This window comes from Oncorhynchus mykiss, chromosome 2 (genome assembly GCF_013265735.2).
Source record: "Oncorhynchus mykiss isolate Arlee chromosome 2, USDA_OmykA_1.1, whole genome shotgun sequence".
Classification (NCBI taxonomy): domain Eukaryota; kingdom Metazoa; phylum Chordata; class Actinopteri; order Salmoniformes; family Salmonidae; genus Oncorhynchus; species Oncorhynchus mykiss.
The window spans coordinates 80,971,268-80,989,920 of record NC_048566.1 but is presented as its reverse complement, the minus strand read 5'-3'; the positions used below and the strand labels follow the sequence as shown (position 1 = coordinate 80,989,920).

Here is an 18,653-nt window from a genome sequence, read left to right as displayed (position 1 = left end):
TTCAAAGTAGTACAATGATCCAACCCACCTCCAGGCTGTGTAAGGGCTATTTGACCAAGATGGAGTGCTGCGTCAGATGACCTGGCCTCCACAATCACCGAACCTCAACCCAATTGAGATGGTTTGGGATGAATTGGGCCACATAGTGAAGGAAAAGCAGCCCACAAGTGCTCAGCATATGTGGGACTCCTTCAAGACTATTGGAAAAGCATTCCAGGTGAAGCTGTTTGAGAGAATGCCAAGTGTGTGCAAAGCTGTCATCAAGGCAAAGGGTGGCTACTTTGAAGAATCTCAAATATAGTTTTGATGTCTTCACTATTATTCTACAATGTAGAAAACAGTAAAAAACAAAGAAAAACCCTTGAATGAGTACTGTAGGTCTCTCATGCTGCGCTCTTTAACCCATGTCTCCGTTCTTTATTTGTCACTCCCCTCCATTTATTTTTGTCATCTCTCTCGGTCTCCTTCTCCATTGCACTCAGCATGATGGCTTCTTTGCCAAACTCTCCATGTTTCACTCTCTTGTCTCCTTCGCCCTGAGAGGTGGAGCTCGAGGTAAAGTTGCCATGGCAACAGCGAGGTCACTAGATACCCAGCCGTGGCCGTCTGTCTATATAATCTGTTATAGCTGTTCTTACCTTCTAGTTTAACCTGTGTTTAGCTGCCCTGTACCCTATAAAGCCTGCCGTAGCAGCATTGCAAGAATGTGCTTAAAATGCAAATAATTGTTTTCAGCCCTGCAGTTTCCCTGCTGTGTTGACTGTTGAAGCTAATCAGGGTGGGATGGGGGTTAGTTATCAGATTTGACCTGTGTTGAAACCTGTCTTCCTGCCTCCCAGGTGGTGGACAGCAGACCAACCAGCTTCCCCTCCCTACTTAGTCACATGACCTCGGCCATCCTCAACCACGAGGTGCTGGCGCTGCCCGTGCTGCCCAAGAAGCGTGGCATCCCTTCCTTGCACACCTTTGCCCCCCTTACGGGGGCCCTGCCCTGTGACTTCTACATGCTCAACCTGCGCAGCGTCCAGCACCAGGTAACTAGAAGTGAAGAAGTAATTGTCCTGTTTGTGGAACGTCAATATACTGGAAGATTTAATACATGTAGGGTTCTGTGTACTAACCATTGATGCTAATATGTTTGTGTGACTTGTAGCAGGACTCCCACTCCCCGTCTCCCTACATGGCCCTCATCCTGCATCGGAAGGGTCTGGACTGTGACCTGGAGACCCCCGACCCTGGATTCAACTGTACCACTTCCGAGGGACAGGTCAGTGGTCCTCAACAACGCGCACACACATGGATCACCACAGATACAACTGGGGCGATAGTACAGTGTGTTGCACAGACTCGTACAGCACTGCAGTGGGAGTCATTCTAGCAGTCTGGAAAGATTATTCTCTGTGTTAGACATGAGGAGTGACTGGACAAATTGTTCTCTCATACACACTCTTTCTACCTCTCTTTCACAAACTGTATCCATCTCTCGCTCTCTCTCCTTGTCTGTTCCTCCAGCTGGGTGTGTCTTCTCTGTTCCGTAACCTGGACCTCCAACTGCTGCAGCCTGTGTCTCTGTCCCTGATGTACTCCAGCCCCCCTCTGGCCAATGACTCCTCCATCAGCCTGGAGCCCATGGAGATCTCAGCCTTCAGGCTCAAACTACGCTAGCCAAGCTCAGATAAACACATCAGACCAGACACACCCAGGGCAGGCTTGGTCCCACCTGGTTTTGTCTGTTCAGTTCTAGTCTATAGGAAGATTGCCTCCCAGTGAACATAGGGGTGGCCAAGCTGGGGCTTCCTGGTCCAACCTGTGTCTACAACACACAGTACACTACACCACTCTACACTAAATCTCTCTGCACCACACTACACTACACCACACACACCCTGAACTGTAAAGTCAGCTTGGAAGAGCAGGTGTCCACCATGACTAGACTATAACTGCAGGGGGCAGATGGCTGTCAGAAACACAGTGGCTGTCTCCAATCTTTCTCAGAGAACCAGAAACCTTTGGTGATTTAGTTTTTGTGCTTGTGATAATAAAGGTGATGTCTTTATCACAGAACAGATACTGGTGGTCTTCTGCCTTTGCATTGCAATGTCAAGTTAGTGGAAACAATTTTCTTTCAGTTTTTAAATGAACTATATTTGTTTTCTTTAAAAAAAAAAATCCCATCCTAGACTAACTAATGAATGTAACAATCACATGTATAAGGACCTTGGAATGACATGGCGACCGAGTGCAATTTGTAAATGCTTTATTTTTGCCACGTTCACGTGCTAGTCAAAGCTAGGAAACTGGTTGTAGTTATACATGTGCCGCTTTCAACCAATTAGCAAGTCGAACATTTTCGATTTTCCTAGTTCTGAGGCTATGGCTCTGTAAGATACTGTATGTCAAGCAGAGTGAGTCACTCTAGTCACTACCTGGCTGGGGATTAGGTCTCTCTCTAAGGAAATACCAATCAATCCCCATGCTACTTTTTTGTTTTTAGTCATCATTATCTCCCTATTGCATGACTGTACGGCCTGCTATCCTTTCAATCCCCCCTTGCTTGTAGATGGTCTGAAGACTTTGAAACTATTGTTACGTGAGCCTCTCAAAGCTATCATGTCCCGATGAGTTGGCTGTGTTGGAATTTAAGTTACGTTTGTATTTAAATGCTCCTAAAGCCATTCCTGTGCTCCTGTTCTTTGTGTGTGTACGCCAATCGATGGACGAATGGTGGTGTGTACTATACTGTATGCAGTATAAGAAACTACTATGATGACGATACCTCTTATTTAACATATGACACATTGGTATGTATATTGATGTGGAAACATCTGTGAAGAAACAGTATGCCAGAGGAGTATTAAGATCCGGAGTGCAGTATCAGGGACAAGGTATCTGTTCATAGCACTGTACTGCTAATCATCATCATTAGTGAGTCTGTGTAGTGGGGTTGGAGGATCTGGCTTTCAAAGCCAGGCATGGAGACCCTGTTTTTAAAGGCAGGATCGTGGTTCAACCTTCCCTTCATGATGATGTGGAGAAATGGTCCGTTGAACGAACAAACGGATTCTTCAAGTCTGACTTTGACAGCGAGTTTACTGGCGCAAACATGGTAAAAAACTTTATCAGCTTTCATCACAAAACATCTCTATAGCCTTGATCTTGGTGGGGTTAAGGTACCTGTCTATGATTCATTTCTGCCTTTGGTGTTGGTGTGGAAGGCTAAACATCAGTAGCATACATCAGTAATGGCAGATGCCCTGTTTATCAGTTATCTTTGCCATTTCTCACTATATGTTTCTCCTCTACCATCTCTTAGACCATCCTACTATCCAAATATTTTTTCACCCTGCTGTGTTCTGTTTAACACTCCTCACTCAGAACACATGTATCTACAGTCCAACATTTCATTCTACAATGCTCAGGCACTAGCCTGGCCCCATACAGCGGATGTGCTGTAGCCAACTCCTCTATTGATGTCATACTATCTTTTGGTATGAGAACAAAGAAACAGAGAGGAGTTGGTTGTACGTACCAACAGACTGGACCACCAGACTACCAATGTAGCCTGCATCGCTTTTCATCATCAGCACTTCCATACTGTCTTTTCAGATTGCATTTTCCCTCTAGCTATATGTCATAACACTACCCCTGTTCCTAATACGGCACTCCCCCCTATTGTCCCTTTCTTCCCGCTCACCTACTGTCTCTGTGTCTGAGTTCCTCTGTAGACTTGTCTTTTGTATGTGATATTTGTTGTAGGACTTTTTTTAAGATGGAGTTTATGAAGGACAAATGTCTTTGTTCTCTTTTGTTTGTTTCTTCCTGGACGTGTGTTTAAAAAAAGATGCATAGAAAAATGCAGACGCGGTGGAGTCAGAATAAAGATCAAATATGATACTTGGTGTATATTTGTCTCTTATCACTAACCCTTTATGTTAACACCTTTTTTAATTAACTTTTTTTTTTTAGCAACTGATCTCTAGTTTGTCAAACTTGTTGAAGGGGGCAGCACTAAGTTAGTTTGTGGGACAAGCACAAACATCAGTGGTGAGCCATGCTGTTTGTCTCAGTCCTACAGAGGTTTTAAATACTCACCAAGCTGCGATTTTATATTTCAATACATTGAACTTGACATGAAAATGCTCAATTTATTTAAATGTAAAGTTTTTGTGATTTACACAACTGAATGTGTTTTGTAAATGAGGACCCAGATGTGCCCCGGGTATCAGCCAGTTGTATTGGTCATCCACACTGAGGGTGAGGACAGACACAGACAATCTCTGTGGCCAGCCAGCCAGGCCAAAGGACCCCAGCAGCTATGGGCTGCACTGGCTCAAGTGTTTTTGAGTTCACTCTTTCGGGAGGCAGAAATGACTGGCAGAGAGATTTCTCCCCTTTATCTCACAAAGAGGAGGGTATTTACGGGTGACAAAATACTAAATTATTCAGACAGTCAAGCAGGAGACTACACGTGGAGGAAAACTACAACAAAAAAGGGGACTCAAACCAGAACTAGACCAAGGAGAAAGTTAAGCGAAATTGAGATGGATCCCTAAAGGGCAGGGTTGGGGAATACATGATCAGTTTATCATCAAAATATTGTAATCAGATTAGACACTTTTGGAAAAACTACACTGAACGAAAATATAAATGCAACCTGTTTCATGAGCTGAAATAAAATAAATGTTCTATATGCACAAAAAGATTATTTCTTAAAAATGTTGTGAACACATTTGTTTACATCCCTGTTAGTGAGCATTTTTACTTTGTCAAGATAATCCATTAGCTGTGGCATATTTGGAAGCAGATTAAACCGCATTATAACACAGGTGCACCTTGTGCTGGGGGAAAAAGGCCACTAAAATGTGCAGTTTTGTCACACAACACAATGCTACAGATGTCTCAAGTTTTGAGGGAGCGTGCAATTGGCAAGATAACTGCAGGAATGTCCACCTGAGCTGTTGCAAGACAATTGAATGTTAATTTCTCTACTATAAGCCGCCTCACAACCACAGACCATGTGTAACCAAGACAGCCCAGGACCTCCACATCCGGCTTCTTCACCTGCAGCATCGTCTGAGACCAGTCACCTGGACTGCTAATGACATTGGATTTGTACAACTGAAGATTTTCTGCACAAACTGTCAGAAACTCTCAGGGAAGCTCATCTGCCTGCTCGTCGTCCTCACCAGGGTCTTGACCTGACTGCAGTTTGTCGTTGTAACCGACTTCAGTGGGCAAATGCTCACCTTCGATGGCCACTGGCATGCTGGAGAAGTGTGCTCTTCACGGATGAATCCCGGTTTCAACTGTATCAGGCAGATGGGAGATAGCATAAGCTACGGACAATTAACACAATTGCATTTTATCGATGCCAATTTGAATGCACAAGGATACCGTGATGAGATCCTGAGGCCCATTGTTGTGCCATTCACCTCATGTTTCAGCATGATAATGCACGGCCCCATGTGGCAAGGATCTGTCGACAATTCCTGGAAGCTGAAAATGTCCCATTTATTCCATGGTTGACAGAGGAAGAACAATGATTCCAAGCACCACCCTCCTTTTGAAGCTTCCAGTCTGTTATTCGAACTCAACCAGCATGACAGAGTGATCTCCAGCCTTGTCCTCGTCAACACTCACACCTGTCTCAATGAGAGAATCACTGACATGATGGGAGCTGGTCTTTTTGTGGCAGGGCTGAAATGCAGTGGAAATGTTTTTTGGGGATTCAGTTCATTTGCCTGGCAAAGAGGGACTTTGCAATTAATTGCAATTCAGCTGATCTCTCTTCATAACATTCTGGAGTATATGCAAATTGCCATCATACAAACTGAGGCAGCAGACTTTGTGAAAATTAATATTTGTGTCATTCAAAACTTTTGCCACGACTGTATACAGTACAATTCAAAGGTTTGGACACACCTACTCATTAAAGGGTTTTTCTTTATTTTTAAAAATATTTTCTACATAATAGTGGACTTAATGTTGCGGCCTTGTCAGCAGCTAATGGGCATCCTTAATAAAAACAATACAAATACTACAGTAGACATCCCACTGCAGCAAGGACACAGAGGGCAGACTGAATGACCACTGAAAAACCCCTACAGCACACGCTCACACACTTACATGGGTGAGTGAAAGTACATGGCAAGTCACTCTTCATCTCCTCTGCAGATGCAACACAACACTCATTCACTCACACACACGTACTTGCCATGCAAGGCATGCACAGGTTACGGGTTTCCTAAATGAGCTACAACTTCTCCCTGCGGATCTAATTATGGGGCACATTCAGGATGCACTACTATCTTAGACCTGCTCCCCTCTCTACTCTTCAGGAGGCTGGAGGAAATACTCCTCTTAATGATCTCTGCAAATACTACTGACGGACATGCACAACTTTTCCCATTCAAATTAATCTAGGTTAAATATTAATGTACTAGTATTTCAGCAGTATCTAGGGCTAGAGGAAGTTATTTTATCTCTGGGGGATCGGGCAATGCTCTTCCTGTAGCTGAGTAGTGTGGAGGAGAAAAAGGTAGAGGAGAGTTAACTTGGCAGCACAACCAAACCAAGCCCTAGAGATAAGGAAGTGGGCTTGTGTACCGCTGGTGGCCTCTGACAAGGCATTAGCTCTGTGAGTGTGTTGTGTGAGTGTGTCTGTAAGTTTTGGCTGACTGCTGTGAGAGCAGGCCTACGCAAGGCTCCCCAAGGGTGATACAGAGCACAGAATGGGTCAACACAACAGATCTCATTTCACATGACCTCCCAAAGTCATTTTATTTCAGCATGACATTTATCCCCACAATATTGACATCAACCATCAGTCAAATAAAAAAGGATATACATTTTAAAAAAGGATATAAAATACAATCCAATATAATCTATTTAAAATATGCTGTAACCTTGATTGTATCGGCTTGACTGAATCGACGAGTTCAGAATATACAGTTGAAGTTGGAAGTTTACATACACTTAGGTTGGAGACATTAAAACTCATTTTTCAACCACACCACAAATTTCTTGCTAACAAACTATAGTTTTGGCAAGTCGGTTAGCACATCTACTTTGTGCATGACACAAGTAATTTTTCCAACAATTGTTTACAGACAGATTATTTCACTTATAATTCACTGTATCACAATTCCAGTAGGTCAGAAGTTTACATACATTAAGTTGACTGTGCCTTTAAACAGCTTGGACAATTCCAGAAAATGATGCTTTAGAAGCTTCTGATTGGCCAATTGACATCATTTGTGTCAATTGGAGGTGTACCTGTGGATGTATTTCAAGGCCTACCTTCAAACTCAGTGCCTCTTTGATTGACATCATGGGAAAATCAAGAAATCAGCCAAGACCTCAGAAAACAAATTGTAGTCCTCCACAAGTCTGGTTCATCCTTGGGAGCAATTTCCAAATGCCTGAAGGTACCACGTTCATTTGTACAAACAATAGTACGCAAGTATAAATGCCATGGGACCACGCAGCCGTCATACCGCTCAGGAAGGAGACACGTTCTGTCTCCTAGAGATGAATGTATTTTGGTGTGAAAAGTGCAAATCAATCCCAGAACAACAGCAAAGGACCTTGTGAAGATGCTGGAGGAAACAGGTACAAAAGTATCTGTATCCACAGTAAAACAAGTCCTATATCGACATAACCTGAAAGGCCTGAAAGGCCACTCAGCAAGGAAGAAGCCACAAAAAAGCCAGACTACGGATTGCAACTGCACATAGGGACAAAGATCCAACTTTTTGGAGAAATGTCCTCTGGTTTGATGAAACAAAAATAGAACTGTTTGGCCATAATGACCATTGTTATGTTTGGAGGAAAATGGGGAGGCTTGCAAGCCGAAGAAACACCGTCCCAACTGTGAATCACGGGGGTGGCAGCATCATGTTGTGGTGGTGCATTGCTGCAGGAGGGACTGGTGCACTTCACAAAATAGATGGCATCATGAGGGAAGAAAATTACTTGGATATATTGAAGCAACATCTCAAGACATCAGTCACGAAGTTAAAGCTTGGTCGCAAGTGTGTCTTCCGAATGGACAATGACCCCAAGCATATTTCCAAAGTTGTGGCAAAATGGCTTAAGGACAACAAAATCAAGGCATTGAAGTGGCCATCACAAAGCCCTGACCTCAATCCTATAGAAAATTTGTGGGCAGAACTGAAAAAGTGTGTGCGAGCAAGGAGGCTTACAAACCTGACTCAGTTACACCAGCTCTGTAAGGAGGAATGGCCAAAATTCACCCAACTTATTGTGGGAAGCTCGTGGAAGGCTACCCGAAACGTTTGACCCAAGTTAAACAATTTAAAGGCAATGCTACCAAATACTACTTGAGTGTATGTAAACTTCTGACCCACTGGAAATGTGAAATAAAAGCTGAAATAAATAATTCTCTCTACTATTATTCTGACATTTCACATTCTTAAAATAAAGTGGTGATCCTAACTGGTCTAAGACATGCAAGTTTTACTCAGATTAAATGCCAGGAGTTGTGAAAAACTGAGTTTAAATGTATTTGGCTAAGGTGTACGTAAACTTCCGACTTCAACTGAACATTACCAGTCAAAAGTTTGGACACACCTACTCATTTAAGAGTTTTTCTTTATTTTTTAAAAATATTTTCTACATTGTAGAATAATAGTGAAGACATCAAAACAATGAAATAACACCTATGGAATCATGTAGTTACCGAAAAAGTGTTAAACAAATCAAAATACATTTTAGCTTCTTCAAAGTAGCCAAACTTTGCCTTGATGACAGTTTTGCATTCTCTCAACCAGCTTCATGAGGTAGTCATGCTTCCCCAACAGTCTTGAAAGAGTTCCCACATATGCTGAGCAGTTGTTGGCTGCTTTTCCTTCACTCTGCGGTCCAACTCATCCCAAACCATCTCAATTGGGTTGAGGTCGGGTGATTGTGGAGGCCAGGTCATCTGATGCAGCCCTTACACAGCCTGGAGGTGTATTTTGGGTCATTGTCCTGTTGTTGAAAAACAAATGATAGTCCCACTAAGCGAATACCAGATGGGATGGCGTATCAGACCAAAGGACAGATTTCCACCGGTCTAATGTACATTGCTCGTGTTTCTTGACCCAAGCAAGTCTTTTCTTCTTATTGGTGTCCTTTAGTTGTGGTTTCTTTACAACAATTCGACCATGAAGGCCTGATTTACGCAGTCTCCTCTAAACAGTGGATGTTGAGATATGTCTGTTACTTGAACTCTGTGAGGTGCATTTTGAGGTGCAGTTAATTGCCAATTTCTGAGTCTGGTAACTCTAATGAACTTATCCTCTGCTACAGAGGTAACTCTGGGTCTTCCTTTCCTGTGGCGGTCCTCATGAGAGCCAGTTTCATCAAAGCGCTTGATGTTTTTTGTGACTGCATTTGAAGAAACTTTCAAAGTTCTTGAAATTTTTCAGATTGACTGATCATGTCTTTAAAGTAATGATGGACTGTTGTTTCTTTTTGCTTATTTGAGCTGTTCTTGCCATAATATGGACTTGGTATTTTACCAAATAGGGCTATCTACTGTACAACCACCCCTACCTTGTCACAACACAACTGATTGGCTCAAACGTATGAAGAAGGAAAGAAATTCCACAAATTAACTTTTAACAAGGCACAAATGCATTATAGGTAACTACCTCGTGAAGCTGGTTGAGAGAATGGCAAGAGTGTACAAAGCTGTCATCAAGGCAAAGGGTGGTTACTTTGAAGAATCTATAATTTGTTTAACTCTTTTTTGGATGTGTTATTGTGTTATGTGTTATTCCATAGTTTTGATGTTTTCACTATTATTCTACAATGTAGAAAATTGTAAAAATAAAGAAAAACCTTGGAATGAGTAGTTGTGTCCAACTTTTGACTGGTACTGTATTTTCTTAAAAATACACTGCTCAAAAAAATAAAGGGAACACTTAAACAACACGATGTAACTCCAAGTCAATCACACTTCTGTGAAATCAAACTGTCCACTTAGGAAGCAACACTGATTGACAATACATTTCACATGCTGTTGTGCAAATGGAATAGACAACAGGTGGCAATTATAGGCAATTAGCAAGACACCCTCAATAAAGGAGTGGTTCTGCAGGTGGTGACCACAGACCACTTCTCAGTTCCTATGTTTCCTGGCTGATGTTTTAGTCACTTTTGAATGCTGGTGGTGCTTTCACTCTAGTGATAGCATGAGACGGAGTCTACAACTCACACAAGTGGCTCAGGTAGTGCAGCTCATCCAGGATGGCACATCAATGCGAGCTGTGGCAAGAAGGTTTGCTGTGTCTGTCAGCGTAGTGTCCAGAGCATGGAGGCGCTACCAAGACAGGCCAGTACATCAGGAGACGTGGAGGAGGCCGTAGGAGGGCAACAACCCAGCAGCAGGACCGCTACCTCCGCCTTTGTGCAAGGAGGAGCAGGAGGAGCACTGCCAGAGCCCTGCAAAATGACCTCCAGCAGGCCACAAATGTGCATGTGTCTGCTCAAACGGTCAGAAACAGACTCCATGAGGGTGGTATGAGGGCCCGACGTCCACAGGTGGAGGTTGTGCTTACAGCCCAACACCGTGCAGGACGTTTGGCATTTGCCAGAGAACACCAAGATTGGCAAATTCGCCACTGGCGCCCTGTGCTCTTCACAGATGAAAGCAGGTTCACACTGAGCACATGTGACAGACGTGACAGAGTCTGGAGACGCTGTGGAGAACGTTCTGCTGCCTGCAACATCCTCCAGCATGACTGGTTTGGCGGTGGATCAGTCATGGTGTGGTGTGGCATTTCTTTGGGGGGCCGCACAGCCCTCCATGTGCTCACTAGAGGTAGCCTGACTGCCATTAGGTACCGAGATGAGATCCTCAGACCCCTTGTGAGACCATATGCTGGTGCGGTTGGCCCAGGGTTCCTCCTAATGCAAGACAATGCTAGACCTCATGTGGCTGGAGTGTGTCAGCAGTTCCTACAAGAGGAAGGCATTGATGCTATGGACTGACCCGCCCGTTCCCCAGACCTGAATCCAATTGAGCACATCTGGGACATCATGTCTCGCTCCATCCACCAACGCCACGTTGCACCACAGACTGTCCAGGAGTTGGCGGATGCTTCTCATCAGGAGCATGCCCAGGTGTTGTAGGGAGGTCATACAGGCATGTGGAGGCCACACACACTACTGAGCCTCATTTTGACTTGTTTTAAGGACATTACATCAAAGTTGGATCAGCCTGTAGTGTGGTTTTCCATTTTAATTTTGAGTGTGACTCCAAATCCAGACCTCCATGGGTTGATAAATTTGATTTCCATTGATAATTTTTGTGTGATTTTGTTGTCAGCACATTCAACTATGTAAAGAAACAAGTATTTAATAAGAATATTTCAATCATTCAGATCTAGGATGTGTTATTTTATTGTTCCCTTTATTTTTTTGAGCAGTGTATAACATAGTACCAATTACTTAATAATGCATATCTGCCAAGGTGAAAAATACCAGCAGGCCAATACATTTGCTTGTCAAAGTGTGTGAAGTGTGTAATAACAAGAGAACACTATTCTCTTCTTTCCACTGATAAAGATTTGGCGGTGAAAGAAACCCTGAAAATCAATACAGCCTCCAGAGGGAGAATGAAGACAATTTTTTTTGTTGTCATTTTTTGCCCAAAGCAAGAGAATAGAGAAATGTTGAGAAGGTCAAATAGCTTTGGGTTAAGTGCTTTTTTAGAAAGATGGGAACACACATTACCGCAGGGTTGGTAATCCCTCTATAGCTAAACCAGTGTGCCAATATAATCAGGTGTCTTACTAATATAACCTGCCTTCCCTCCTCCCATTTGTTCTACGGGGTGTGTGTTTGCTGATTGATGCATGGGCTTTCTGCTTGTGTCCAACAAACAACCACACTACTAGGACTTTTGCCTTTCAACTGCCTATATTGGTATTCAGTGCTATTAAGCTGTTGTGGACAATATTTCTAAACTAAAGCTCAATAGTTATCAAAACCTTGAAGACTACTCCAAAAGAGTCTGTGCTGGATTTCTGATGTTTCTACACTTGCTTTTTCCATGACATAGACTGACCAGGGGAATCCAGGTGAAAGCTATGATCCGTTATTGATGCCACTAAATCCCCTTCAATCAGTGTAGAGGAAGGGGAGGAGACTGGTTAAATAAAGATTTTTTTAAAACCTTGAGACAATTGAGACATGGATGGTGTATGTGTGCCATCCAGAGATTGAATGGGCAAGACAAAATATTTAAGTGCCTTTGAACGGGGTGTGGCAGTATGTGCCAGGCGCACCAGTTTGTGCTAAGAACTGCAACGCTGTTGGGTTTTTCATGCTTAACAATTTCTGTGTGTATCAAGAATGGTCCACCACCCAAAAGCCATCCAGCCATCTTGAAACAACTGTGGAATGTATTGGAGTCAACATGGGCCAGCATCCCTGTGGAACAGTTTCGACACCTTGTAGAACTCAATATTAGGAAGGGTTCTTAATGTTTTGTACACTCAGTGTATAGTGGGGTTGTATTAGCTGCTGAAGAAGTGCAGCAGCCCACGGATTATGGAGCAGAGTAGGAAGCTCTCAAAGAACAAGCAGTAGGAAAAAGTTTAATCAGAAGGTGTTTATCACAGAGAGAATCTAATTTACAAATCCAAACTTTCTCTTTCTCTCTCTGTCATACTTTAAATAAACCCTGCTGTGTTCTTCATCCACTCAGAAACTGTGTTGGGCGGCTATTTAGCTCTTGTGTACAAAGTCACAGTCACACATACACACACACGTATGCTGATACATACAGACATCTCTTCCCATGCCTGCTCATATTAGGACAGAGGCTAAGGGCCAATGTTTATAACGCAACAAAAATAAGGTCAATGGGAAACATTAGCGAAAACTATGGCTCCCCAACTCAATTCAGAAACTGTAGTTTCCCTTTACCTTGACCCTTGGGCCAGGGGAATAATCTTATTAAAGTCTTTAAAAGCAAAGGAAAAAAATATACAATAAAATATGGTACTTATAGAATTAAAACATTTTCTGTTGATTAATGCTTGCTGGGCTGCCATCACATCCCTGGATCAGCATCTCTGTGTATCAGTCTCAGCAAGGGACGAGGCCTGAGCCAGACCCAAACCACAGACCCATGAGCTCTAGCAGAGGGAGGGGCCGGAGAGACCAACCCCTCTGAAGAGAGTTTCCCCCAGATGTAGGGGTCAGAGAGGGGGCTAGAGGGAGCTCTGTGTCCTGATAAAGGCTGTCCTCTCACTGTGGCAGTCTAGCTCCTCACTGTCCGATTCAGAGCCCCCCAGTGTTACCTGGTCCTCGTCCCTCCACACAGTGGGGATCCCCTTATAAGACACCCTGCCCTGCCTTTCCCAGCCCAGCCCCAGGCCGAAGCCAATGCCCACACGGATGCCTCCCGAGGCCCCTCTCCCTGTCTCCACAGAGTGCAGTTTGGTCCTTCGGGCCCAGGGGGCGCCACCAGAGCGCAGCTGCAGCAGGAGGAAGACCCCGGCGAAGGCTGCCAAGATGAAGGCACAGCTGAGCACTGCAAGCAGGGTAATCAGAGGGGAGGACAGGCCCAGGTTAGGCCCTGGAGGCTCTCCCCCTCCCCCCTGCTCTGACCCCACTGGACTCTCCCTTGGTCCACTCCCCTCTCCCTGGAGGACTTGGCCGGTTGGGGACTTGCGCTGGACTTGGTTCTGGTGCAGGCAGGCGGTGAGGACCAGGTGACTGTGAGGGGGGCAGGAGAGGCAGTCGTTGGGCCCGGGGCCGGAGCAGGTGAGGCAGGCAGGGTGGCAGGGCAGGCAGGCCTGGACGGAGGACAAGTCCACCCAGTTGTCCAGGGACAGGTTGAGGAGCTGGGGGCCTGAGGTGAAGCCGGGGGGGCAGAGCTTCACACAACCCTGCAGGAACAGGGAGAAGCCTGGGCTGCACTCTGGATAGGGGGAGAAAGGGGAAGAGGGAAAGAGAAAGAGGAAGAGATGAGAGAGAGAGTGAAAAAGCAAGATGATACACATACAAAGGGGGATGAGGTGCTGCTTTTCTGAGCAGTCAGTGGGGACAAATGCTTGTACATAGACCCCCACACAAAAAAGCAAAAACATGCCTGAAACCTTTTAACAATCCTGCCATATGCATGAGAAGCCCACATCCACATGCTGAGTATCACCAAGATGATTCTGACCCCATCTGCCTCCTCTCAGCCTCCCAAAACACAGCTGTTCTCCAACCCAACACCTCTCTCAATGTCATAGCCCTACTGCTGCCTGCCAGCCACTACTACATACCCTCTCTGCTTTTCTAGTGACACCACATATGTTGTTTTCTCACATATTTAGGGTGATGCATATTCATAGCTGGCGTACAAGAATCACAACATCACGATAAGCGAGACATTTAACTTTGAAATGGGTTTGGTTTGGCATTAAATGTGTATTTATGGTTTTGCGCAGCCCTCAAACTAGACACTCTGAATATATTATGACCTGAGCTAGGCTAGATAACTTCATAAGTAGGTCAAGTAAGTGAATACTGTCCATAGCAATGAGCAAAGAACTCAACATGTCCCATCCTCAGTACCAGCAGTTACCTATGGAGGGCGATGTCTCAATGTGTAAAGAGAGTAGGAATCTTCGTGCTAGCAAGCTGTCTCAGTGTGTCTCACCTATGCAGATCTGCTGGGCGTCGAAGGTCTTGCAGCTGTTGTTGGACGGCCGGGGGAAGTCAGGAGACAAGGGGTTAATGGAGCTGGAGCCCGTACCGTACAGGATCAGAGTAAACTGACTCAACACACCTGAGAGAGGGGGAGGAGAGAAAGGAGGGATGAGAGAGGAGAGGAAGAGAGAGAGAGTGAACACATTTCAAACTCAAGAGAGAGGAGAAAGAAGAACAGAGAGACTGAACAATTCAATACCACCAAGAGGACAGAGGTAGACTGGGTGAGTGTCAGGGAGATAGTAATATAATGATGAGAGGGAAGAGGGAAGAGGCAGGTGAGATGACTGACAAACAAAGGGAGAGAAGGAAGGCTGACTAAGAACATCTGAGAGAGAGAGAGAGAGAGAGAGAGAGAGAGAGAGAGAGAGAGAGAGAGAGAGAGAGAGAGGTAACTGCACACCCTAATTGAAAACAAACAAACCAGAATGCTTTGTTGATTTCAAAACTGTTTTTGACTCAATTTGGCATGAGGGTCTGCTATACAAATTGATGGAAAGCGGTGTTGGGGGGAAACATACAACATTATAAAATCCATGTACACAAACAACAAGTATGCAGTTAAGATTGGCAAAAAACACACACATTTCTTTCCCAAGGGCTGTGGGGTGAGAAAGGGATGCACCTCCACCCTCTTCAACATATACAGTGCATTCGGAAAGTATTCAGACCCGTTCCATTTTTCCGCATTTTGCTACGTTACAGCCTCATTCTAAAATGGATCAAATAAAACAAATCCTCAATCTACACACACTACCCCATAATGACAAAATCAAATGAGATATGCCTTACTTACATAAGTATTCAGACCATTTGCTATGAGACTCGAAATTGAGCTCAGGTGCATCCTGTTTCCATTGATTATTCTTGAGATGTTTCTACAACTTGATTGGAGTCCACCTGTGGTAAATTAAATTGATTGGACATGATTTGGAAAGGCACACCCCAGTCTATATAAGGTCCCACAGTTGACAGTGCATGTCAGAGCAAAAACCAAGCCATGAGGGGGCTCGCGAGTGGCAGATTTGTCTAAGGCACTGCATCTCAGTGCTAGTATGGTAAGCTGGTATTACAACCGGCCATGGTTGGGAGTCCTATAGGGCACTGCACAATTGTCCCAGCGTCGTCTGGGTTAGGGTTCGGCCGGGGTAGGCCATCATTGTAAATAAGAATTTTCTCTTAACTGACTTGCCTAGTTAAATAAAACAAATAAAAATTAAATGAGGTCGAAGGAATTGTCCGTAGAGCTCTGAGGCAGGATTGTGTTGAGGCACAGACCTGGGTAAGGGTACAAAACAATGTGTGCAGCATTGAAGGTCCCCAAGAACACAGTGGCCTCCATCATTGTTAAATGGAAGAAGTTTGGAACCACCTGTGTAATCGGGGGAGAAGGTCCTTGGTCAGGGAGGTGACCAAGAATCCAATGGCCACTCTGACAGAGCTCCAGTTCCTCTGTGGAGATGGGAGAAACTTCCAGAAGGACAACCATCTATGCAGCAGTCCACCAATCAGGCCTTTATTTGGGCTCCCGAGTGGCCAGCAGTCTAAGGCACTGCATCTCAGTGCTACAGGCGTCACTACAGACCCTGGTTCGATCCTGGGCTGTATCAGGAGTCCCATGGGGCGGTGCACAATTGACCCAGCATAGTCCGGGTTAGGGGAGAGTTTGGCCGGGGTAGGCCGTCATTGTAAAATAAATTTGTTCTTGCCTATTTAAATAAAGTTTAAATACAATTGAATTAAAAATACAATTATGGTATAGCGACAGCCTGTTTGGAGTTTGCCAAAAGGCACCTAAAGGACTCTCAGACCATGAGAAACAAGATTCTCTAGTCTGATGACACCAAGATTGAAATCTTTGGCCTGATTGCCAAGTGTCACGTCTGGAGGAAACCTGGCACCATCTCTACAGTGAAGCATGGTGGTGGCAGCCTCATGCTGTGGGGATGCTGTGGGAAAGTTTAACGGAGCAAAGTACAGAGAGATCCTTGATGAAAACCTGCTCCAGAGCGCTCAGGACCTCAGACTGAGGTGAAGGTTCACCTTCCAACAGGACAATGACCCTAAGCACAAAGCCAAGACAACACAGGAGTGGCCTCGGTACAAGTCCCTGAATGTCCTTGAGTTGCCCAGCCAGAGCCCGGAATTGAACCCGATCCAGCATCTCTGGAGAGACCTGAAAATAGCTGTGCAGCGACGCTCCACGTCCAACCTGACAGAGCTTGAGAGGATCTGCAGAGAAGAACGGGAGAAACTCCTGAAATACAGGTGTGCCAAGCTTGTAGCATCATTCCAAAGAAGACTCGAGGCTGTAATCACTGCCAAAGGTGCTTCAACAAAGTACTGAGTAAAGGGTCTGAATACTTATGTAAATGTAATATTTCAGTTTTTATTTTATTTATACATTTACAAAAAACAGCTTTTGCTTTGTCATTATGGGGTATTGTGTGTAGATTGATAAGGCTGTAACGTAACAAAATGTGGGAAAAGTTAAGGGGTCTGAATACTTTCTGAATGCACTGTAAATCTCAGTAAGACAAAAAATAATGATGTTCCAAAAAAGGTCCAGTTGCCAGGATCGCAAATACAAATTTCATCTAGACACCGTTGCACTAGAGCACACAAAAAAAATACATACCTCAGCCTAAACATCAGCGCCACAGGTAATTTCCACAAAGCTCTGAACTATCTGAGAGACAAGGCAAGAAGGGTCTTCTACGCCATCAAAAGGAACATCAAATTCGACATACCAATTCGGATCTGGCTAAAAATACTTGAATCAGTTTTAGAACCCATTTAATTGTTAGATACTACTGCACTGTTGGAGCTAGGAACAAAAGCATTCCGCCACTCCCACAATAACACCTGCTAAATATGTGTGTGACCAATACAATTTGATTTGATTTGATTAACACTTTATGGTTATGAGGTCTAGGGTCCGCTCACCAACAAAGAATTCACAAAATGGGACAAACACCAAATTGAGACTCTGCATACAGAATTCTGCAAAAATATCCTCCCTGTACAACGTAAAACACCAAATAATGCTCGCAGAGCAGAATTAGGCCGATACCCGCTAATTATCAAAATTCAGAAAAGAGCTGTTGAAATCTGAAACACCTAAAAGGAAGCGATTCCCAAACCTTACATAACAAAGCCATCACCTACAGAGAGATGAACCTGGAGAAGAGTTCCCATACGCAAGCTGGTCCTGGGGCTCTGTTCACAAACACAAACAGATGCCACAGAGTCCCAGGATAGCAACACAATTAGACCCAACCAAATCGTGAGAAAACAAAAATATAATTACTTGACACATTAGAAAGAATAAACCAAATAACTGAGCAAACTAGAATGCTATTTGGCTTAGGGCCAAATAGCATTCTAGTTTGCTCAGTTATTTGGTTGTACAGAGAGTACACAGTAGAAGCTTACCTGACCACTGTGACATACCCAAAATTAAAGAAAGCTTTGAACATATACAGACTCAGTGAGCATCCAATATCTATTAGGTGAAATACTTCTTGTTGCAACAAGAAAAAGGCAACCAGTGAAGAACAAACACCATTGTAAATACAACCCATATTTATGTTGATTTATTTTCCCCTTTGTACTTTAACTATTTTTACAACACTGTATATAGCCATAATATGACATTTGAAATGTCTCTATTCCTTTGGAACTTTTGTGAATATAATGTTTACTGTTAATTTTCTATTTCACTTTTTTCTATTTCACTCTATTTCACTTTTGTTTCTTATCTATTTCACTTACACAATGTAAACATATGCCAATAAAGACCCTTTGAATTGAGAGAGAGAGAGAGAGAAAATGTGAGTGAAGTGATATAGTGTGGACAGGAATAAGGATGAAGGGGAGGTGGAGGGAGTAGAGAGAAGCATTATTTCCCCTGCTACACTGAGACTGCAACAAAC

At 43.9% G+C, this 18,653-nt stretch overlaps 1 protein-coding gene across 2 annotated transcripts in view; it reads right to left on the bottom strand.

Moving 5' to 3' along the window:
- Positions 1-12,607: 12,607 nt before the first annotated feature.
- Positions 12,608-18,653, bottom strand: part of furinb (furin (paired basic amino acid cleaving enzyme) b) — a 197,255-nt gene continuing 191,209 nt past the window's right edge. For both annotated transcript variants that reach the window (XM_021573226.2, XM_021573234.2), the window contains exons 14-15: positions 14,669-14,797; positions 12,608-13,939 (exon numbers count right to left, since the gene is read on the bottom strand). In XM_021573226.2, the coding sequence (XP_021428901.2) occupies positions 13,227-13,939; positions 14,669-14,797 (842 nt within the window). In that variant the 3' untranslated portion in view covers positions 12,608-13,226. The remainder of the gene's footprint in view (positions 13,940-14,668; positions 14,798-18,653) is intronic.